This window comes from Miniopterus schreibersii (assembly GCF_964146895.1).
Source record: "Miniopterus schreibersii genome assembly, chromosome: 7".
NCBI classification, from domain to species: Eukaryota; Metazoa; Chordata; class Mammalia; order Chiroptera; family Miniopteridae; genus Miniopterus; species Miniopterus schreibersii.
The window spans coordinates 17,260,642-17,284,900 of NC_138108.1; the positions used below are offsets into that span (position 1 = coordinate 17,260,642).

Here is a 24,259-nt window from a genome sequence, read left to right on the forward strand (position 1 = left end):
AAAAAGCTTCTCCTGCACATACATGGATAGAATAATACAGCAGATGAGGCCACCACATGAGATAGGGTCACTGTGGGTCAGTTTGACCTTACAGTTCAAAAAAGAGAGAGAGCACCAGAGGTTGTGCTCCCTGGAAGGGAAAGCAGTTTAAGACTTGATGGGCTTTCCTTACACGCCTGCTTTTTATTTTTAAACATCACAGCCTCTTTGCTGACCAACATTTTCTTGCAAGTTATGGCAAGCGGGGAGGAGCATGAGCAAAGGAGCTGGGTGAAAGTTGGTGACACTCCCTGCCAAATTCCAAGTTGAAACCAGATCCTTCAGAAAGTTTCTTAGGCATGGGGTGGAAAAAAAAAAAAAAAAATTTACAACTTCAGCAGAATTGTAATTCCACGAAGAGAAAGTATCAGTCAATCTACTTTACTGTCACCAAAGGAGCTGAAACTGGCTTTGTCGTACTTCTGTTTTACATATGGAGGTGGGGGGTGGGGGGGAAGCAAGAGGAGTTTTAAATAAATTGACGAAGCCCTAACCCTTAGACTCCATTTATAGACTGAGCAGGAATGCCATGCCCCTTGCCTTGCGAGCTGTCCAATCCAGCCTCATGCGTGGGGATCCGAGCAGCACTAAGTGAAATATATATGCAGGCCTTATACCCTTTAATACTCCGGGCCACCTTCAAGACACTGGGCTGTGGGTCAACTCAGCCACCACTCCTCTTCCAAGAATCATTTTGACAGGTTCTTTTGGAGGTGCTTCTCTCCCTCTCTCTCTCCCTCTCTCTCTCTCTTTTTAATCCATCCTTTTAAACAAAATGGCACCAAAAAAAGACGTGAAGAAACCCGCTGCTGCTGCTCCTGCCCCAGCCCCTGCCCCAGCACCTGCACCTGCCCCACCCAAAGAAGAGAAAATTGACCTCTCTGCCATTAAGGTAACTGAACGGGTGAATTGTTTGGCCACTGAAACATCTTTCAACAGCAGGGAACCCTAGAAACTCAAAAAGGTACATTTTTCATTGAAACAAATGCCATTACTAAGTGAACTGGTAGGTTTGGGGAGAAGAGAATCCTGATTAAAAGATAAATAAACTAACATATAATTTCAGTAAAATTACCATGAGTATGGCATTGCATGTGGAACCTGTATTTCCTCTATTTTTCTGTTCTCTACTTTCCTTTTTTGGCCCCCTAAGTTATCAACGTGCAATTTATGGGTAACGTATATAAAGATAAAGGTGTTTTACAAATATTTAAACAAATGTTTGTTTTTATTTATAAAATCTCTGTGGAAACTGGATCCCTTACTTTAAAGCTGTATCAGAAGGAAAGTTTTAGTCCATCCACTGATTTCCAAGTTTAACAACAGCTGATGACCCAGTTGTCCTGGATGTCCTTATTTGACAGCTGCTTTATTTCATTTGAAAAAGAGAAGATTTTTGCAATTCAAGTTCATTTTCCCTTCAGCTTTGCTTAATAAAACTTGATACAACACTAAATGAGACCTCAGTGCAGACAATTATGTACTCAAGTGTTTCAGTGACTATAACTGTCATCTTGTTTATTTATATACAGTATTTAATTCAGAATGTGTGGGCTGTTTCTAAATGAAACTAACCCAAAAAATACTGTAAAACTTGTTGATGATGTGGCTTTTAGCTCTTGCATTCTTAAACTAAGGAGAATGTCATTAATTTTTGTGTCAACACTTTGCTGTGATCAAGGTTCTCGAATACCAAAAGATTATCTGCTTTTAGAAAAATGATGCAATGCATGAACCTGTTGCCTCTTGGTGATGTGACCCGTCAAATGTGCACCTCTCTTCATTCACTGGGCTTAGATTGGTCCAAAGGACAGTGTGAAACTCTTCATCTAAGAAATCCTGCCTTATATGGAAAACTCATGGGCCAAAGTGCCTATGCGCACTCTTTTCACTTATGTCAAAAGTTCTGTATGCAGTAAATCTGAATTTTGCTAACCTAACACTTTACTTGCAATGACGATGCTGAGCTGTAGATAAACACTTCATTGACTATTTTACTATAATTGTACATTTTTAAATATTCTTGACATAAATATTTAATTATATCATCTTTCAATATATGTAATGAAATTAAATACATTCATAATTTTTATAGCATTCCAGTTAAACATAAATTTTATGTTTCAAAGTGGGAGTAGATTATCACAAATATTTTATCTTGAGTTTATAGATAACTGAAGTCAAATTTTAATAGAATCTAATATTGGTTAGGGACTATTCTTTTTTTTTTTTTTTTTTGGTTAGAAAATATTATTTTTAATGAATATCCACTTAGAAAAAGAAATGCATGTCAGATCTGCTAATAAATATATTTCCACTTTGACTGCATGCATACAGTTCATTAAGGGGGAAACCAGACTTTTCATCTCCAGCGACCATCATTAATATATCTTTATAGATCCATGCTGACTACATTGTAAATAAGCGTGTAATTCTGGCTGTCTCTCTTCTTTGATCCTGCACTCTATACTAACCTTAAAGATAAAAATTTATGTCGAAGCTATTCCTCTTTATATTCCTAGTGACTTTTAAGACAATACCGTCTCTTTGTATCTGGGACTCTAAGTATCTAGATAGGGGGAAAAGTACTTTTATCTTAAGAAGAAAAAGAAGCATCTCAGTAATGAAAACAGGCATTCAGGTTCTTCCCTGAGAAACTGTGTAGGGATAAGTAGATAAATAAACATTTAGTTTGGTGGGTAAGGAGACTCCAAGAAAAGACAAAGCATCCCTCTTTTAATCCAGAGATTAAACTGATTCCTTGTTTACAGTCAGCAGAAAAGTGACACTCTTCTGAATCTTGAAAATTGGTTTATCTTTTCCCCTATATGTTGAATTAAAGCTGTTATGAACCAGGAAAACTAAGCAAAGGAAGGAAATACTCATCGGAGTCTCTGTGAAGATGGGGCCTGTTCCATCTTCACAGTTTCACTGCAGAACAAGAGATGTGGCAGATCCCAGTAAGGGACACAAACCCAACAGAAGTGAACCTAAAAGAAACAGGAAGAAATTAACCTTTATCTTTTATTCAGAGAGCCCATTCATGATAGAAAGAGAAAAAAAGAGAACAGAATTGAAACTAATAGATTTTTGTGAAGGACTTTCAATGCCTTCAATGATTTTCACTCATCCATATGAAATCAGCGCATATTTATAGGTATTATAACATAGCCAAGTTGAGGGCTTTATAAAATTTCATTTCATCCAAGTAGATGACAAGGCTAATTGAAATGTACATTAAAGCATTTCCTATTATAATGCTTTTAATCACTTAATGATGTTCCTTGCTGTACTACCTCATACAAGTTATAAACTTTCTTCAAGCAGAGAAAAATGAACTTTAAAGAAATTAATAGAGCTGTTATGTGTGTTCATTAACTTTCTGAAAACTCCATAAAAAACAAAACTTAATTGGATTTTAAACTTTCTTTCATAAATCATATGATTTAGAAATCTATCTGACCTGTAGACTTTGAGTAATGCTGAAGTTTAAGTGTAACTAACTTTGTATAGCATTATAATCATGGTAATATTTAATTCCTCAATATTATCCCCAGCTAATATCTATGTTTCATCTTATAATATGCCATGTTTTATAGCCATATATTCATCTCACCATAAACTCTGAGCAATCTTAGATTATTAATTAGTTTTTTCAATTTCTTCAATGTGATTTAAGTCTGATTTCCTCCTGATTTGTTGGTTATTTGTCTAGAACAGTCTTTCAACCGTTCTTACATAAAACCTTTGCTATCTGAGGGAATGCTTACCTGATGCCTTATCCCTATGGATTTTCTATGAGTATCTTTTTTCAAAAACACACTTTCTGCTGATCTTCAAACATTAAAGTTACCGTCCTGGGTGGTTCTGCGAGCTCTTTGTTTTCACAGAGTTGATACTTCCAGCAACAATGCCCAGACTAAAGAACACTGCCTGACAGAGCCTCACGTGTAGGAATTAAAACCTACCATGAGTAGTACAGTTGTAGGTGCAAACACAAGAATTAACACCTGTTGCCCAAAACTACAACCAAGTGAAATGACAACAGTAAATCAGTAATGAGATGACCATGTGCCTAGATTTTAAAAGCTCTTCAATGTGCAAGTGAATGTTTTGCATGATGCATGCCACAGCTTATATATCAGGACTGCTGTGAAGTGATGGGGCTTTGAATCATGTCTCTCATTGTGTTGGTTAAATTTTAATTCTCATTGTGTTCACCAGTCAATTGAGTCACCACTAGATTGCAGGCGATATTACAAAGAGTGGTAAAGGTGCTAAATGCATTGACAGAAACTCATCCAATAACAAATCTCACAGCAACAATTGACCACATGCTTGGGAAGATTTAAACTTGCAATGTAATGGGTAAGGTGGAAATATAGCATTGCCAATGAAAACATCTTTTTACTGACGGATATTCAATGGAGGCGAGTATATATATACATTGCGACACCTGACTAGTTCTGGTCAGGGTATAGGATTGTTTGTGTTAGCCTAGAAATTATTTTTCTTATATCTAACAAGGCTAACACAAACCCAGTCCCACTTAGAAGAATTGCTGGGAAAATCAAATAAGGTCAATGCCATGGAATTTTTTGAAAATTATAAAGTTCTCTATAATACAACAACCATGTTCATTGTGAATTTACTCTGTGCCCTTTTATCGCATTCAATCTTCAAAACATTGCACTGAGGTTGTTTTAGCCTCATTTTGCAAGAAAAGAAACTAAAGAGTCTAAAAGAGGTTCAGTGCTATGCCCATGATCAAATAACTAGCAATGATGAAGCTAGGACTAACCTAGGAGGCCAAGCCCAGAGTCAACTGTGTTGACCATATTGTAACCTATCTCCTGCTGATAAAGAGTAAGTTGCCATTTGTAAGAATGTGTAAAGATTTTTTTGCTCTCAAGCATGTGAGGTAGATTGGTTCTTACATTACCCTGCACAGCCCTGTGTTGCCACAAGAGGGAGGGGCAAGCACACGTCAGAGCAAGCTCGTCAAGACTTACCCTTGGCAGTTCACTAATGCTCCCTTCTCCACAGCTCTCCCGTCTTACCAGCGGCTGCTGACAGATTGGGCGCCTCTCTTTTACATGTGGAAAGTGGAATATTAGGAACTAAGAAAGGCTCCTAGCCACTTAGCTCCAGCTTCCTATAAAAAGCTGTAAACAGAACATGTATACAGGGTGTCCCAAAAATGTATACACACTTTAAGAGCTGATAGCTCAATTCTGAAAATGAAATGTGTTTTAATAAACACTGCCTTTATGTCATTATTCGAAGTGTGTGTATACTTTTTTGGGAGACACCCTATTTATTTTTTAAATACTATTATGAGAGTAGATTGGTAGTTGCCAGGGTGGGGTGGAAGTGGGAGGAAAGAGTGAAGGTGGTCAGAGGACACAAACATCTGGTTATAAAAGAGTAATTTCTGGGGATCCATGTACAGCATGGTGACATTACTATATTGTAAACTTGAAAGCTTTAAGATAGTAAAGCTTTAAGATTTACAAGAGTAAGTCTTAAAAGTTCTCAGTAAAAAAAAAAAAAATGATACCTATGTGAGGTGATGGATGTGTTCATTGACCTTATTGTGGTAATTATTTCACAATATCAAAATCACCATATACCAAATCATGTGTGCACCTTAAACTTAAACAATGTTTTATGTCAGTGATTTCAACTTTCTCATCTGATGGCACATAAACTAATTACTAAAATTCTGCGGCACACCAAAAGCTATATTTTTTGCTGATCTGACAAAAATAGGTATAATTTTTATTTATTCACACCAGACAACTATTGTGTTGGCTGTTATCCTTTTTTTTTATTTGAGAATCTAAGGAAAAAGAGATCAGTGCCCCTGACTAAAGAGTTGGGCATTACATGTTTTAGAAATTCTTGTGGTGCATCGCGGCACACTGGTTGAAAATAGCTGTTATATGTCAATTATATCCCAAAAAAGCTGAAAAAAATTAAATTATACTAAATTATTTTTCAAATGTTGTTAAATGTAGTGAAACTGATTAAATTTTTTAAATAATTATGTTTTTAATTAAACATACTCATTTATTAAACCTGATCTCCAAATTCTGCCATCAGGCTACTATCCTGAGAAAGGTGCGGGGTTTCTATTTACAAATAAGCAGCATGATTTAAACTGGAAATCCCAGCCACATATTCACTGGGGTGGTTTGTAGAAATATAACGCCATACGTGTAATGATAAAATCTCAACCTGAACCCATCTGAGGAAGAGAACACATACGGTCAATTTCTAATTACAAAGAAAAGGTAAAAACATAAGTCGTTTTTATTACGCAATTGTAAAAGCTTGTCTTCTTTTACTCTGGTCTTTCAATAATACAAATTACTTTTTAATACAACGATAATGTCAGTCAATTGCAATATTAATCCATTTGCAGCAGGAATATAACCTCAGGAGCAAATAAAAAACTATTTGAGACAATCCCTAGGTATCAGTTTCCATCTTCAAGCTCTCAGGTTGTAAGGGAGATCAGGTGGAATGGAGAGGAAAAATATTAAAGGGCATCAGTAACTCTAACGAGGTATTTTGAACTGTATGTAACTAGGTAATGTCTCTGTGAAGTAAAATGCAGTTTGGAAAGGAATACATATGTTCACCAATTAAGAGTGAGTAGCACTTTTAATGTTAAAGATAATGAAATCTTTGCAAGACAAGAAGATCACGAAGTGACGGTACCAAATTTAGCCTCTCGACATTTTAGTGCTGCGAAGGCACCAACCCCCTGGCAAGTTGTCTTTAGAAGTCGGCCCATAATTACCCAGCATTCAGCACCATCTGACTCATGGAAATGATGGGAAGGGTTATATTTAGTCTGCTGATACTACACTTTCTTCTGCTTCTTTTCATACTGAAATACTTTTTGTATGAAAATAGGATCTTTTAGAGTTTGTTTCTACATCAAGGTTCTACAGTTCGCTTCTCACCCAAATCAGAATTTGAAGGACAGAATTATAATATAAAAATAGTCATGGTTTCAATGATACTAGTTAAAATTTAAATTATGTCGATGATAAATCCTTGCTATTCTAGTCATAAATTAGTAATAGTGAGCTGAAGCCAGAGAAGAAACTTCTCCCTAAAGATAAAATCACATCATAATCAACTTTATATTCTTCTTTCCACCGTGGTGAGTGAGGTTCTTTGAACCTAGTAAGTGCCCAATGGTATATACTGTCTCTTGTTTCTAAAACATCTGAATCTGCTGAACATGGTGTTATGAAATTATATTTTGCTGAACTCCTTTTTATCTAAACTACTTCAAAGTAATATTAATTGAATTTTTAGGCACCCTGCCCTTTTCCATTAGAAACAGTGAACTGAGGTACATTCTACTGACAAAAAGATGGGAAGCTCACAGTATTGTAGAACCAAGAGCAACCCTGAAAATCATTAAGTCTAACAGTTTGCATCTGAGGAAGCTATGATGCAGACAAGAGAAGTTATTTAATCCAAAGATACATGATTCATTATAAGAGAGCCAGAACAGAATCCAGAATAGTTTAATCCCTTTCTAGTTTTCTTTCCACCACACAAAAGTCCTGAAATCTCTTAAATGGTAATGCCAATATCCTCATATCCCTGTTGTCACAAAAGGAACTTTTTTCCAGATAAGTAGGAAAAAGCAGATACTTAAAATTTCTTACAACACATGCCACAAATTTTTCTAACGCTCATATTTTAAAAATAAAAGGAGGAAGGAAGAAACAAAAGCACAACTTGGATTTTTAATAAATGACATGCAAACAAATGTACATAGTAGGAAAAGTACAACTCACAAGAAATTTTAGATTTATTTATCAACTATTAACCATGAGAAAGCTGATGAGAAATCTGAAGGGTAGACCTAGGTCACATTTTAAATTTTTTGTTAAAATTTACTTAGGTTTCTCTGTTAGTTCTTGGAGGTCTGAACTGTGTTACTTCAATAATTTAGCCTTTACTCTGATGTGCCTGAATTTAGTTGATTAATCTAAGCATCTTCACAGAGAATTCCTCATTTCTTCTTTGGTTTGGATCAATTATCCAATAGAGCCATCTAGTCTCTCTTGTATTAGACAATCTGGGCCAGTACTATATTCTCATTGTTCTTAATTTCTCCTTTTAGACCATTATTATAGTCATCAGCCTAAGTACATCCTTTGTTGAGGTAAAAACAATGCAACAAAATGTATTTATTTCCTTTAAATTAAGTGAGTTATTCTGAAGTATAAAATAATATTTCTCCTGGTCTTTTACAGTGATTCCCAATAACTGTGAGTTTGGGGTGAAATTAATAAAGTTTTCCTTGGGGTTTGCAGACATCCAGGGTTTGTCTCTCTGCCAGGCATGAAATCAGAGGACCTGCAGCACTGTTTTCCTGGTTGGAAACGGGCCCTGGTTAGATTGATTGCTTTCCTCAGCCTCAGCGGTCATTAGCCCAAGTATCTTGCAGTGATGAGGAAGTTGTTTATAGACTGTGTAGCCTGTGCTCCTTCCTAGGGCACTTTCCCTCAGTATTCAACCACACATATCTCCCAAATCATCTTTAATCATAGCTCTTCTTGTTTTACTAAATCTTTTTTTTATCAGTTCTTTTTAATATTTACTTTTTAAATTAAATTTGTTGGAGTGACATTGGTTAATACTACGGAATCTTAACATACATCAATTTCAGAGCCTGTTTGATTAAATGCATTTTAATATATTTCCTATAAATAAATTCCTTCTATATACCAGAGAATTTATCTTTCTTTAATCAGATAAGCAAACCTCACGATTACTTTTAGAAAAATTTTCCTCAAAGTAAGAAAAGATCTGTAAATACTGCAACAAAAGTCCTTTTTAGTACCAGTACCTGGTCCACTACTACCTCCCTAAATCCAATACCAAACAGTGCATGACTCATAAAAATGTGGAATGTGGTTATTTTACTGTCAGTCTAATATAAAAAATGTTAAAACAATGAGTTGAGGGTTTGCAGATTAGAAGCCCTGATCGTAAACATTTACACAAAATCCAAGAAAAGGCTCTGGAAAGCTAAAGGCACATACAGCAAAGATTGGAGATGAGCAGGCCTACTATGTGTGCAGCAGCTCCAGGGGCTGGAGATGCAGCATCACAGGAGAATGTGTCACCTCCTGCAGAGGGTGAGCTCTTGGAAGGACTGATGAAGTCTCTTCCCTCCGGGAAGAGGAGGAACTTAAGTTTGAAGGAGGAACTTACTACACATAAGTTCTAATGATTTTAACGTAATGAAAATCTATTGAGCAGCTAATATAGGCAGGCATTTTATAATTATGTGGGATAAAATCAAAGAATAAGGCAGGGGCAGCTCTCCAAGAGCTTGGGAGAGGTTGGGGTAAGCCTGCACGTGGATTCCCATCGTGGACGAAGGTAGATGGCTTTCATAACGACCTGTGCCGCCCAGAGGTTTACAGTCGGGAAGGTGGAACACCCTCTTTGAGCGGGAGGAGGGAGCTAGGCAAGTAAAGAGAAAGGGTTCTTTTCAAGAGGAGATTTTATCAGAACTTTGAAGAATAGTTAATTTCTAAGAAGCAGAGATGAGAGAAGAGTATTCCAGGTAGGAGAGACTTAAATCTAATTTTTAAAGCAAACCAAATGATGACATAGAAAACTGAGTTCACAATCAGCTGATGTTTTGTATTTGTCAAAGGCACGTTCAAGGGGCCGGTAACTTCATCATTATAACACCAGAAGAGATGCCAGAGAAGTTGTGTCATTTGTAAAAGTGTACCAGAGAATAGAGAGCATTTCCCATTGATGTTATGAGCACGGCACCTAGGTTTTCTAACTTGTAAACTATAGTTTATTCTCTGAACTAGACTATACTGCAGCTGTATAGACTATTCTCCGCTGTTGTCAATAACTTGCTTAAATGTTTACTTTGATTCTCAACAGAGAGAAAAAATCTAAACTCTCATTCTCTATGTGATAAAGTATAAAGAAAAAATAGTTAGTTTGCCAGATGCTTACCTGTCTATTTTACCTTTACATGGTATCCAAGTGGTTACAAATAGCTTATTCATAACATAAATATAACTTTTAAAATGGCTTCCCTGTTTACTCAACAAATTTTATACAAATTGACCATATTCTATATGTACTCAGGATATATTTCTCTACTCAAAAAAATACACACAAAACAAAAACATGAAAATGAGTATTATGTAGGGCAACTTTGAAGAGCTCGCTTTGTATGATTTATATTTATCAGCCCTGCTAAAGATAAATGCTAGTTCTCAATGTTAATCCTGGGCAATTCAAATTTAATGACATAATATATGTAATTACAAGATTAAAAAGAACACAAAGAAACATGGTCTGCCTTTAAAAGCTTTAATTTTTGCATCAAAATCATGAGGTTCCAAATTACACAATTATCAAAGGTTACAAATTTCCACTTTTGTCGCTAGCCTTCCATTTTCCCCTTAATAATTCAAAGCATTTAAATTTTTCTATAAACTCTCTCAAAATGTCAATCTATTTATGAAGATATGTTTACCTAGGTACCAATATTTTTAAAATTCTATTTTCAGTCCTCATTTTGGAACTCAAGGCCCTATGAGATTTTTTTCCACTACTCATAGTCTTTGGACAAAAAGTAATGCACATTTAAATTCTGATTTCTTTCTAAATGCTTGAGCAAAAGCTCCAAAGTATACATCTGTCTAGCAAGGGGGGAGACTCCATGCTTTCTGTGAACATTTCCTTAAAAACAGTTGTGGAAACAGTACTTACCTTAAAATGAATTTCCAACATTTTTTATGCCTGTGAGCTGCTTTAAATATGTAGAAAACTGATAAGCATGTTGTGTGAACATCAGTGGACATACTAAGACCAATCTTTTCCCAGTGCCATTTTTTATCGTACCATTCTAGGAAGAGAGTGCCCTCTAGTTTCAGATAAGGCACCGTGAGAACCCATGACCAGCCAACCCCTGAGATACCTTTTAAATTCTAAGTACAGCTTTGTGTTCCACGGCCCCACTTCTGGGTTATCCTGCTGCTCCATTTTATGGAGGCTGAGCCCTAAAATGTTTGACATGACAAAACAGAATCAGCACGTTTACTAGGAACTTACACAAAAATGTTAAACCTCAAATAGGAGAGAAAAAGAATGCACAATGGCCTATCAAAAGATAACAGAATGGTGGTTACTGAGGGAAAGGGGGAGAGGTTGCAGATGGAAAAGGGGGAATGGGGGCCAAATATATGGTGACAGGAGGAGACTAGACTTCAGGTGGTGAGCACATAATGCAATTATATGATGATGTATTATAGAATTGTACACTTGAACTCATGTAATGTTATTTTCCAATGTCACTGCAATAAATTTAATGTTTCTTTAAAAAAAAAAAAAAAAAAACAGGAATGAAGCTTATAGATAAAAAAAAAAAAAAAAAAAAAGTCTATCAGCCTTCCTGCCTACAAGAACTTCAAAAATTGAAAACCTTTTTCTGGTCAGCCACCATAAAGATAACAGGGAGGGAGGAAAACACCCACCCCTATGGTGACTAAGGGAGAATGGCAAAAAACAGAAACCTAACCACTCCTGGCTTAGATAAGCTTCATACCCCTGAGAATACAGCTTGCAAAATTTTTTTTTTTTTTAATATATCTTTATTGATTTCAGAGGGAGGAAAGGAGAGGGAGAGAGAGAGAGAGAAACATCAATGATGAGAGAGCCATTGATCGAACCCGCAACCCGGGCATGTGCCCTGACCAGGAATCGAACCCCGATCACCTGGATCCCAGGTCAACGCTCAACCGCTGAGCCACGCCCAGCCGGGTGCAAAATTTAATTAATTGCAGATTTCAAGAACAGACCAGATTATGACTTGAGTGAACCCTGAGAAAATCACAGAATGTGGGATGCCTTTCAGGTCCTCTGAACCTTTCCACAAGGGGCAGAGCTTCCAAGGGTGTTCTTTCAGTAGCAGTTGCCATTTGAAACCCCAAACCGGTCCCATCCAATAAGTTTCATTAATACCAACACTTGCTCACTTGAAGCTGGCAAAATCCAAAATTCACCGAGAGAAGGGACCAGCCCAAGCCCCTAGAGAAATTCTAAGCTCCTCTGCCACTGAACAAATAAGAAGCTTCTCAAAGGAGGACAGTCCAGAACATCTCAGGAGTAAAGACCATAAAAGTACCGACAGGCTTCAGTCTCACTATGGCAGCCTACTCTTGGTTGCTGGTTTCCTAAAAATAGCCCTCAGGTTACGGATCCCTCTTTCTCTTTGCCCTAAGAAAGCTAAAGAACTCTCCGAAGGGAGTGGCTGCCTCTGTCTGAAACCCGATGCTAACTGTGAGGCCACAGCTTCCCCAGAAATAAAAGGCAACCTCAGCTAGGGAGGCCCCCACTCAGACATTGGAGCAGCCCTCAACTCACTCTTCAGCTTCGCCCCTGTTTTGCAGCCCAGCAGCTCTATCATGGTGGGTCCTACAAGAAAAGTATTTGTTGTTTGCAAGAGGAAATAGATAGTGAATATAATCTTATTGAGAAAAAAAGTGCAGACAAAATAGAACTGGGGAGAGAGCATATTCAGTATGAGTCTTTAGAATGTACTTTGGGTTTTTGTTGAGGTGGGCTGGGGATAGGAGAAGTTGATTTGAGCTATTACGCCAACAAGAAAAATACAACTTAGTCCCCAAAGTAGTACTTTTGCTTTATCCCGTAAGGTTTATTATATCTAAATTTAGAACAAAAAAACTCTGCAACTATAGAAAAATATTACACCTTAAAAAGCAATCCAATGGTGCCAATTTCTAAAATTAAGTAAACTACTTCTGATATGTTAAGTAAAAATGTGGTGGTTAAACAGAAGAAAGACTTCAGATGACCTTTCTAATGCAGTGCCTCTGTGCTTCTTCATACAGTGCATCTGGATTAGACACATCCTAAATACCCTACAGACTATTATATTATTCCAGGAAGTATTTGACTTGGCATTTGTTAAATCACTGATTCATTAATTAAACTAAGAGAGATGTACCCTAACTATCTTTTACAATAGCTTTTTATTTTTCTGCGACTCAAAAGTATCCTAAGGCAACCGTCTTATTCTCTGACACCTACATGACTTTCTAAAAATCTCAGAGCAGAGAGCACTCAATTCTTCTGTCAATGCATTTGGAAGAGTACTAGTTGTTTCTTCTCTCTCCCTCTCTCTCGCCACTGCAGTCCTTCAGTGCTGACCAGATTGCTGGTAAGTGAATTGAGCTTTTGTACTCCAGATGTAGGCAGAACACTGCCTCGTTCAGAAATGTGACTTATCTCCAAGGCATGTTTCTACGTGGTTCAAGCCCTTAGTGTCCAAGCTATGCCTGAACTCTGAAAAGTACGCTTACTTTGGGAGCTTACTTTAAAGATTACTCAGGCAATGAGCTTGGATACACTTTAAAGTCAGGACATTTTGTTTGGTTAAAATATTCTTTGTGGTTAATTTCTTTCTAACAGATCGAGTTCTCTCAGGAACAGCAGGATGGTAAGTTTAAAAGATATTGTTAGTATGTGCACACTGAGAAAGACGGCATGTGAGAAAACCAACTCGCTCGAGATAAGATTAGCTCTTCCTAGTAACTCCCCACTGGTGTTGCCACTCGAAATATAAATGCTCTCAATCACTCTAACTTCTCTCAATAAACTGAACCCCTTCCTTATAATTAGTAAACAGAGGTTTAAGCAAACGATAGATAATCGCTACAAAATAGGTCCTTATATTTACTGATTTCTAAATAAAAGAAACTTGATACAGTAGGCAATACCATATATATATATACCAAAAACTATGTAGATTTTGGATGGCTAATTTTTTAATCAAATACTTAAAGAAAGATTTGGCAACTCTGAATTGTTCAATTTGGTAAATGAAATTGATTATGAAACTGCCAACTACCAAATCTACATAATTTCAATGGGCATCATAATGCATTGAGAGAAATAATGGGTGAAGTAGCCATAGAATGAAAGTAAATTCAGAGACAAAGAGGGAGGAGTATTTATCATAAAACTGCGGGGGAAAAACAGTAGATGTCTCCTTGTCTATCTTTGGTGATACGAGACAGGCTCCCAGAGAGGGGATGGGACTTGCTCAAGGACCCAAAGAATTAATGATAGGATCAAAACCTGGCATTAGTTGAAATTAATTAGAAATTTCTTTCATAAAAATAGTTACTAACTAAAAGACTTCAAGCTCTTAAGATTCAAGAGAATCCAAATACTTTCCCTAACACTTCCATTTTTTTCTCTTTTCACTCTTGGGATCCAAGAATCTTGTGCCCCATAAAATATTTTTTCACTAGAAGTGTACCGAGGCATGTTTTATGAAGTAAGAGTGTCACATATTCAAATAAAGTGAAATAGAAATACATCTATGGAAGAGAAGGGGAGAAATAATTAGTTACATTCCATATAAATTAGAATATTTGTCATAATAATAAGTATGTATATATTATATATGTTATGGTATATAATATGCAATTATAAATATAGGTGATCAATAAGGACCTATTCAAATACTCAGTTCTCTAACTAAAGAATTCCACATTTTTTTGTGTGTTAGTGTTTGGACTATCTCATGTTCAAACATCAATTAAGAAAAAAAGGGCTATTTGCTATAGTAGCTATAGTACAGACTCACATGTGTCTACATCATGGCTGATGGGTTCGTATAGACAGATTAGATGACTTGCTGACTCAGAACTCAATATCATATGAAATTATACTACAAAGGACTATTTTTTCTTATTCAAAACAGTTGGTAATTTTACTACAATTTGTTTGATTTTTAATATGCTTTTAATTAATGATGCTGTAACATTTTCAGCTACTACATCCCAGTCCTCTTAAATACCTAATTTACAGTGTCATTTTGAAAACCAGACTACAGGAGGACCAAACAATAGGAAACTTAAAAACCCTTACAGGTAGAGAAGGAAAGTTTAAACCTATTAAACTATTATTATTAAACCTATTACTCCATATATGAAATAAGTTTTAGATACAGAGTTTTGGTAAAGATGGGTGTGGTGGACTGATTTTCTCCTGTGCCAGGAAAACAAATGTTTTTTAGTAACATTTTAAATTAAATGGAAATCCTATACTTTCAGAAAGGCATGAAGATTTCCTTTGCTTACTTCCTTGTTTAATGATTAAATAGTTTTGCTCAAGGCTGCTCTATTTGCATGTGTCACAGGTTTGGAGGTAAGAACTAACAGCTAGAAAATTATAGCATTCTAGAGGTCTGAATCTTCCCAGTGCTGTCCAATAGAGTTGTCACTAGCCACACGTGGCTATTTAAATTTAAACTTTAATTAGTTAAGAATAAACACATTTAAAAATCCATTTGCACATTTGTACTAGTTACCTTTTAGTGCTCAAGAACTGCAGGTAGCTAGTAGCTACATTTTGGGGCCATCCAGATATAGGACATTTCGATCATCACAAAAAGCTCTAGAACAGTGTTGTTCCAGACCAGGGGCTGGCAAATTTGTCTTAAAGGGCCAAAGAGTAAGCATGTTAGGCTTCAGTGGCAAATACAGTCTCTGTAAAAAGAACTCAACTCTGTCGCTGAAGTATGAAAACTGCCATAGACGATCCACACATGAATGTCTGTATTCCAATCAAACTTTATTTACAAAAACAGGTGGCCAGCCCCTATGCAGGAGTTTGCTAACCCATGTCCTAGACTCTTCAAGAGAAAAACTTAAACCTTAAAATTCTGGGGTATGAAAACCAATATCTTTCTGGCCTTAACAGAAGGGTTAATGTCAGGGAGATTCCATTACAGCCCATAAAAATCCTATTTCTATATCAAGCATCTGACCAGGGTAATAGTGAGCCCTCTGAGCAATGTGTGCATGAAAGCCTGGAGACAGTAACGAGAATAGTTCAGTTTCACATATCCCTTAGAAAGATGGAACAATATTTGACTAATGACCCTACAGTGCCTGCGGCATGTTTTCAGATCAGGGAAATGAGTTTTCATAGTCAAATTGCATAGAATATGAGGGGAAATTTTTAGCAAAGAAGGGTAACATGATCACAATAGTTGACAGTGAACATGCCTGGTGCAATCTTAGATTAGGGGATGGAGGGAGAGTAAAATAGGGTACTTTGCTGAGTAATCTATCCAGAAGGCATCTTTTGATCTGAGACCACTAATGGCCTAAAAGAAGACTGGTTTCACCTCTTTCATTCACGGATGATTTTTTTGAGCATTGTTAGTATTAACTCCAACAAGTTGCCATCAGTACTTTTGGGTTCCCCAGAAAATTTCATTTAGTTAAGTCTAGAAAGTTCAATTAAAATGTCTTTACTGGCCCCTAATCCATAGTAGCACCTCTTTCTGTCTTTTTGGTGTACACGTCTTAATTCTTTGTTAATGTAATTCTGAAAGGCAAAACCATTCTACCAAAAGAGAATAACAAAATTTAGGAAAAGCAAGGACTAGAGTGATCATGATGAAAAGGACACTTTGAGAATATGTACTTACACACAAACACACACGAGTACAAGTAAAACGGAAATCTGAATGAAACTGGGGGAGTCTATCCGTGTGAGTACCCTGGTTTCTATAATATGCAATAATTTGGCAAAATGGTGCTCTTGGGGAAATGAGGCAGAGTATTTAAGACATCTCTTTGTACTTTTTTCTCAAAATTGCATGCGAATCTATAATTATCTCCATAAAATTTTCATTAGAAAATATGTACTTAAATCTAAAGCTAACATAGCAACATTTTGTTGTCATATGTATTATCTGAAAGAAAGAATAAAGACGTGCCATAGCAACAGGCCCCAAGCAGACACTCCTCCTTCGGAATCCTTTATACTGAGAGCCTACTAGAGTCACACACTGAAGTGGTTAAATGATCACTTAGAGATTTTAAACATTTGTCTCACCTCTCTAAATTTTTTTTTTCTGAAAAAATGAAGTTATCCCTGAAGAAAGATGGTGAAGGGGAGTATCTAGGGTATTTGTACCTCAAGAGGAGTTTTTTTTCCATATAATTTGAGAAGTTTCCATTAACCTCACGAACATGGCCTCATTTGAAAATTTGTTTTCTTGAACTTTTATTAATTTTGTTAATTATGAGAGATTATATGAGGAATTCTTAAGGTCTCAGAATTTCTTAACCCAGTCCTGCCTCCCAGATGAAGGAAATATGAATAAATATGACTAGGAGCTCCGATTTCTGTATTTGATTAATAATAACATATGACTTGAAACTGGAAATGCTGCTTTAAAATAGCCCCCAAATGAAATGTCAAAAGGGTTTGTTCATGACTGTTTGAACCAGGAAAAAGGAGAGTCCAACAATCATAACCTAAGTGGTTGGCAAAGGTTGTAAAACAGAGATGAGTTTGAACTGGATCTTCGATGAAATTAGGGCTAATTAAAAGTTCTGAGGTAGAATAAAAAGTACCCTAACGCTTCTTGCTTCTTGCAGATTTCAAGGAGGCATTTCTCCTGTTTGACAGAACAGGTGAATGCAAAATCACCTTGAGCCAGGTTGGTGATGTCCTCCGGGCTCTTGGCACAAATCCCACCAATGCAGAGGTCAAGAAGGTTATGGGAAATCCCACCAACGAAGGTAACCACATGTTTTTCCAATAAGTTGGGAAATTGTGGGGGCGGGGGCGGATGTAAGAGAGAGAGAGATTTATTGAGAAATAAGTTCTACAAAATAGGATTTAATTTGCTTTTGATGGTAAGTGTACCACTTGGCAAGAGTCTCAGTTTTTTTTCTCATAAAGTTAACCTTCCTTTGAGAATTTGCAAGCATGATAAAATTTCATGTTAATGCAAAGGAAATAATATTTAATGCTAACATCATTATCATCATCTTATCTAATGCTCATAATTTAAAGGTTAATAAAATGAAACAATATACACTCTACACATTTTTTCAAACCCTCAAAGGCAAAAATACATTTTGACAAAAATGTTAAATACGGTGAAAACATAATGCACTTTGCAAACAACTTTGAGTAAACTCCAATGGCACACCTCTAAAGAAGATCTACTCTGATAAAAGCTGGAGAAATAAAATCAATATTTTCAGGAGACTGAAATACCGGCTGACCTTACCCAATAGTCTGTCTTTGGACACCCTGCAAACTCAGCTATTATAATTAAGAAAGACAAGATGCCATCTTACTAAGAGTACTTCTTATTTCCAAAGAATTACAAAAACACTTAAAAATCTAAGCTAAACCTACACTCAGTCACCCAAGTTAAATCGTGGGACCAAAGGCGTTGGCATACACGAGTGGCAAAATTGCAGAAGTTATTTGCTCAATACAGAAACCCAGTCTTTAACTGGAAACAAGAAAATTTTTTTAAATCCCAAAGGTTCATGGCAAAATATAATAGTCTATTGGAAAATACCACCCTAAAAAAACAAACACACACACACACACACACACACACACACCCCCCCCAAATGAAAGAAGAAAAAAAAGACAAAACTGAAGGTTTTTCAAGTAGATATGTGGGCTGTTTATCTTTGCTATAGGAAACAAGAAGAGAAAACAAATAATCTTTGTTTCCTTTGTAATTAAAATAACTACTTTCCTTTGTTGCAAAAGAAAGAAAAAAAACTTATTTCAAGAAAACCTAATTCTAAGTCAGTCTACAGAATATTCCTCACATTTTCTTTGGAGGAAAACTTCCAGGTAAATCACAGCAAAAAATAGCTAAGATCCTGAAATAAAGGGAAAGAGTAATAAGTAAGAAGACTTTCTTTCTTAAGTGCCATTTCTAAGTTATCAAACATCTATCCTTAATGGAATTCTTAGGTAAATATTTATTTATTCAGCATTTCAATCTAATCTTTTTACTATTACTCAATATACTAGATTTCTATTCTATGAGGAAAGACTAGAAAAAGGGAATTTTTATTTTCGGGATGCATAACTTTATCCACTTGCATACATCTGGTTAGTCTGTTTTCTCCTTTTACTGTGAATATGACTTACCTTGTCCAAAGACACTAAGGAAGGTCCTATCATCTGCAGACCTCTGAACTGTAAAGAAGTCAGGAGATCACAAAGCATTTGACACACGCTCATTCCTCATAAGTTTCTTTTTTAAATTACTTAAAATTTAAAGAAATTGGAGGCCCTACAAAAGCTCAGGACAAAGATAGAATATACATTAAAGTTCAGTTAAGTTTTACTATATTTATATGCTAATGGGTTTGTTGTATCAGTATAATTTTATACTGCTTCCCTAGTATTTATAGAAAATATTTAATTGACAATACTAATAAAATAGCAGCTAACATTGAGTACACAAGTGTCCCAAGTATTGTAATAAACCTGGCTTGTGTCATTTCATTTAATTCTCACACTAATGTTATGAAATATCTCTGTTTTAGAAATGAAGAAGCTGAGGCACAAATTGGTTAAAAAGCTTGCCCATAATCACATAGTTGTAAATGGCGGGTTGATGATAAAAATTCAAGCACTAGGACTTCAGAGCTCACACTACCACATTTTTGTCATCAGCAATTTGCCAGTTGAAATTTAAGCTGTATGATGATTTTTCAGGTCATCTAGAATAAACTTCCAAGTTTAATTTGAGGCTCAGAGATAGCATTTTATGGTAGCTAATAACTGCAAATTGCAATCTCTTCCAGAGATGAATGTCAAGAAAATTGAGTTTGAGCAATTTCTTCCCATGATGCAAGCTATTTCTAACAACAAGGAGCAGGGCACTTATGAAGACTTTGTTGAGGGTCTGCGCGTCTTTGACAAGGAAGGCAACGGCACAGTCATGGGTGCTGAACTTCGTCATGTTCTGGCCACACTGGGTAAGAAAAATTTATTTCAGTGGAATTAACAGGACAGAATACAGAAGAAGGATCATAGCTTAGGGAAATCGTGTTATAACCAAGGTACATAAGGGGAAAGGCTGCAAAGGAAAAATAGTCAAAAGTTAATGACCATTTCAGTTGGCTTCATTGTCTATGAGTTGGGGGAAAATGATAACTTAAATTACTGGTAATTAACGAGTAAAGTAAAGCATTGTAGTTCTCATAGAATATAGTTTGGATATTCAGCTGTGATGTGCATTTAATTCATTCATTCAAAAACATTAATTGACAACCTACTAAGTGGCAGAGGAATAGGAAGGGTTTGATTTCTATCTTCTAAGAGCTTAGTCATAGTCTCCAGGAGTTCCAAGCTGATCACTTACGGTAGCATTTTGAAAATATTCTCTGGCCTTCTTTCTGAACAAAGAGTCTTGCTTCATCAGGTGAAAAGATGAGAGAGGAAGAAGTGGAAACACTGTTGGCAGGTCAAGAAGACTCCAATGGATGCATCAACTATGAAGGTACAATCTCTTGTGCTTTGGTAGTTACAGCAACTCTTAAATGATTGGATTGATTAGGGACTCTTTTTGAGCTTAAAATAATTTCTTTTTCTTTGCCTCCCTTATTGAACATACACATGCTACTTATTATCAATCAGCTACACAATAACTCTAACTCTAGAAAGATATCTTGTAAAGACTTGACTATAATATGTAAAATTTATTCCAGTGGGTTTTAGCACTCTTGTATAATTGTTATACAGCTTAAAATCTGTTCTCACATGTACTTTTTCTTTTTAGACCCCCATCACATCTCTGTAACATAGTCAGGGTTGTGTTAGAATAAAATTTATTAGAATATTAAAGTTGGAGAGATCTCAAAATTCTTTACATCAAGCAATTATGAAAATGTTGAAATGGAAGGCCAAAGAGGTTTAGTTATCAGTGAAGGTCACCTCATTAATGACAAGGATGGTGCTAAAACTTGGTTCTCCTTGTCTAGTGTTCTTGCTTAATGACAGTCTCATAGAGACCAATTACCTACTTCCTGCAACCAATCTACAGCAGCTTCACCCAGAGGATCTGAAAAGCAACACCTTACACAAAATAAAGATGCGAAATAAAGTTGTATGATATAATTTATGAATTAAAAATCTTCCAATAAAGTTGATAAACTTATCTATCCCCCTAAAAGACTAATCTAGCCACATTTCAAAAAAGCTATGTTGATAGATTTGATGTGAATTTAGACTTGTAAAGTCCAATGACTAGGGGCAAAAATTACAAAAAGAGAAGCAAGAGAAGAGGGGAAGAAATAAGAGGGGAGAGAAAGAGGAAAGGGCAGGAGAAAAGGAAAGTGCTCAGCCAAGCATACCTTCACTGACAATCTGGATTAAACTTCACTTTTTTCCTGTAAACAATGTTCTACATTTGGTTATTGCCATAAATACATAACACAAGAGAAGAACCATTCAATAAATACTGCTTGGACAATTGGATACTAACCTAGAAAATTAAATCAGAGCTGGGCCTTATACCATAATAAATTCCAAATAGGTAAAAAATTTAAATGTAAAAGCAAAAAGCATAAAAGCCATGGAAGAATTATTTTATAACTTTTGGGATAAGAAGGCCTTTCTAAAACTCACATAAAACCCAGAAGGCATTTCAAATTTTAATAAATTCAACCATATAATGTTTTTAAATCTATATGGCAAAAGCCACCAGAAGCAGAATCAAAAGACTACTAGCAGACAAAAAAAATTTTTTTGCAATCAATATTAGAAAGAGTTCATTTCTCTAATAAAAAATAATTACAAATTAATAAAAAGACCGCATCCAATCAAAAAATTAATAAATAGATGAATAGATGATTCATAGAAAAGGAAATTAAAAAATACATAAATACAGTATAATATGCCAACTTCATTAATAATAAAAGAAATGCAGATTGAGACTACATTGAGATACCATTTTTAAATAAGCTGACTGCCAAAAATTAAAAGTTTGACCACACTTTGGGTTGAGGAAGGGTGTGTGGAAAAAGCTGATCTTAGGCATTCCTGTTGGGAATATAAATCATTTAAATCCCTACGTTGTGATGTCAATTCTAACAAATCTACTTCAAGGGATATAGTCTTTAGATATTCTTATAATCAAGTGAAACAAGTGATACATGGTTATTTGTTAGTATTGTTGTTTGTTATGAAATATTTGAACCACTTAATGTCCATCAATGAAGGATGTATCAAATAGATTCTGGTGCATCTACACAATGAAATACCCTACTGCCCTAAAAAAATGGCACTCCTGCTTAAGGTTATGGTAATATGTCCAATATATATTACTAAGTTAGAAAAATAAGTGCAAAGGAGTTTGCAGGGTATGCCACCTTTTGTGTAAAAATATTTTTAGGAACATATATTTGTATTCTCTTATATATACATGCAGTTAATAGTTCCACCAACTTAGCTATAAAGAGAGAAACTAGATAGCTGAGAGACAGTGGTGAGGAAGCTTTTTTTGTTATAAACTCTTTCATATTTGAAAGAAGAAAAATTTAACCATGTGAATGTACCCCTTACTCAAAAATTAAATTTACAAAATTAGGGGAAAGGCCATAAATCCAATAATAAGTACAGTGGACTGTACGGGGCATAAAAAATAAACTCCAGCATTATAGCTAAGAATAATTAGGATTGAGGTCACCTGCAAACCTCTCTTTTATTAAATTTGACTGTTTTCTAACCCTAAACTGTCTGTATTGTGCCCACAGCTTTTGTGAAGCATATCATGTCTAACTAAATGGAGCTCTCAAGGTACATATCTATTTCCTCTTTACTAATAAGAGATTCTTGATGTTGCTGGGGGGTTTTTTTTGTTTGTTTTTTAATATGTTTTTATTGATTTCAGAGCAAGGAAGAGAGAGGGAGAGAGAGAGATAGAAACATCAAGGATGAGAGTCATTGATCGGCTGCCTTCTGCATGCCCCTGACTGGGGATCAAGCCTGAAACCTGGGCATATGCCCTGACCAGGAATCGAACCCCGAACACCTGGTTCATAGGTCGACGCTCAACCACTGAGCCATGCTGGCTGGGCTGCTGTTGTTTTTTAATTTAACAGTTTCACTTTATATTCTGTAGATATAACTAGTATTATATCTTAAAAGTTATTTATATTAACCAGAAAACTTCAGCTTCTTGAAATGGGTTATTTAGGAACAGAGCATTTTGTATTAGTTTATAAGCGAAAACATCTGAGATTTTTGCTTCCATCTATACACCGTATCTTTGACTGTACTATCATATGCAGTGGAGAGTCAACAAGCCTGACTAGCTAATTAATTTAGCTGGAATATAACACTAATAAAAGCATGGGCCTAAGTTTTTTTAATAACACATGTAGCTTTTAACAATCACTGCTCTAGGAAACCATGTTATCACAGTCGAAGGTAAGCACCTGCAACCAGGTTCTTAGAACCAGGAAATGGGCCACCTTGGCCGTGCTGGTTCATTTGTGCTTCTCTTCTTTTGCACTTTACATGATCTCCTTCCCCATTTTCTTCCTGAAAATGTGTCATCCAAATCTAACTCATTTTCCCTTTTCCTTTACAGATCAAGCATTGTTTAGGAAGACTGGCTGGAAACTTATTTTATAACACCCATGTCCAGATCTGTTTACCATCATTCAGAAAAACAAAACAGTGTGGACTGTTCTAGACTGAAGGACTCCCTGAGTTTTTTTATACCTTACGTTTCTCTCTTAATTGTATTCACAAAACAAAAACCAAGCGTCTCCTGCTCTAGATCAGGATAAAATATTGACAATCTCAAACCCAAGCACCGCTCTATTTTCTATCATGGGTCAATCAATGAACATCCTTATATTAATAAATCAATAAATAATTTTGGTCAGTCTGGATATTCAAGTTGCATTGTGTTTTCATCTTCTTGCTTAGAGAAAATAATTTTTAAAAGCTCAATTCGTTTGTTAAGGTATAGAATATTGATGAGTTAAAAGAATGAATCATTACAGTCTACAAAGCAATGACAAAGTGAATAATAATGATAATCACATATTATTGAAAAAGTGAAAGGGAGAACTGAGGAAATTCAGAAGATCAGAGCTGTTTCAATATAAACCAAGGAGGAAATTTAAGATGAAAGCAGGTTTCTTCAGTTGTGTGTAAATCATTGTATTTGTGGTTTGAGCTATTTCACTTCTAGTGATAATCTGGCCTATTAGGAAGTTCTAATAAGCTCTGATCCTTCTCCCTGAATGTCTCAAAGATAAAAATTAAAGTGACCTTTCAGCTGTTACTTAAAAAACCTCTCTGGGATGAGATT

The 24,259-nt window shown here is 35.7% G+C and overlaps 1 protein-coding gene across 2 annotated transcripts; it reads left to right on the forward strand.

Moving 5' to 3' along the window:
• Window positions 1-457: 457 nt before the first annotated feature.
• On the forward strand, window positions 458-23,834 carry MYL1 (myosin light chain 1). Of its 2 annotated transcripts, none has more exons than XM_081141789.1 (7): window positions 458-931; window positions 13,549-13,576; window positions 17,544-17,687; window positions 19,737-19,910; window positions 20,357-20,434; window positions 22,689-22,731; window positions 23,528-23,834. In XM_081141789.1, exons 1-6 carry the CDS (start codon window positions 815-817, stop codon window positions 22,715-22,717), a joined length of 570 nt encoding a protein of 189 aa, XP_080997915.1. In that variant the 5' UTR covers window positions 458-814; the 3' UTR covers window positions 22,718-22,731; window positions 23,528-23,834. The 2 variants fall into 2 exon arrangements, with proteins under 2 accessions (XP_080997915.1, XP_080997916.1); XM_081141790.1 differs by lacking the exons at window positions 458-931; window positions 13,549-13,576 and adding exons at window positions 12,366-12,524; window positions 13,273-13,297.
• Window positions 23,835-24,259: the final 425 nt, after the last annotated feature.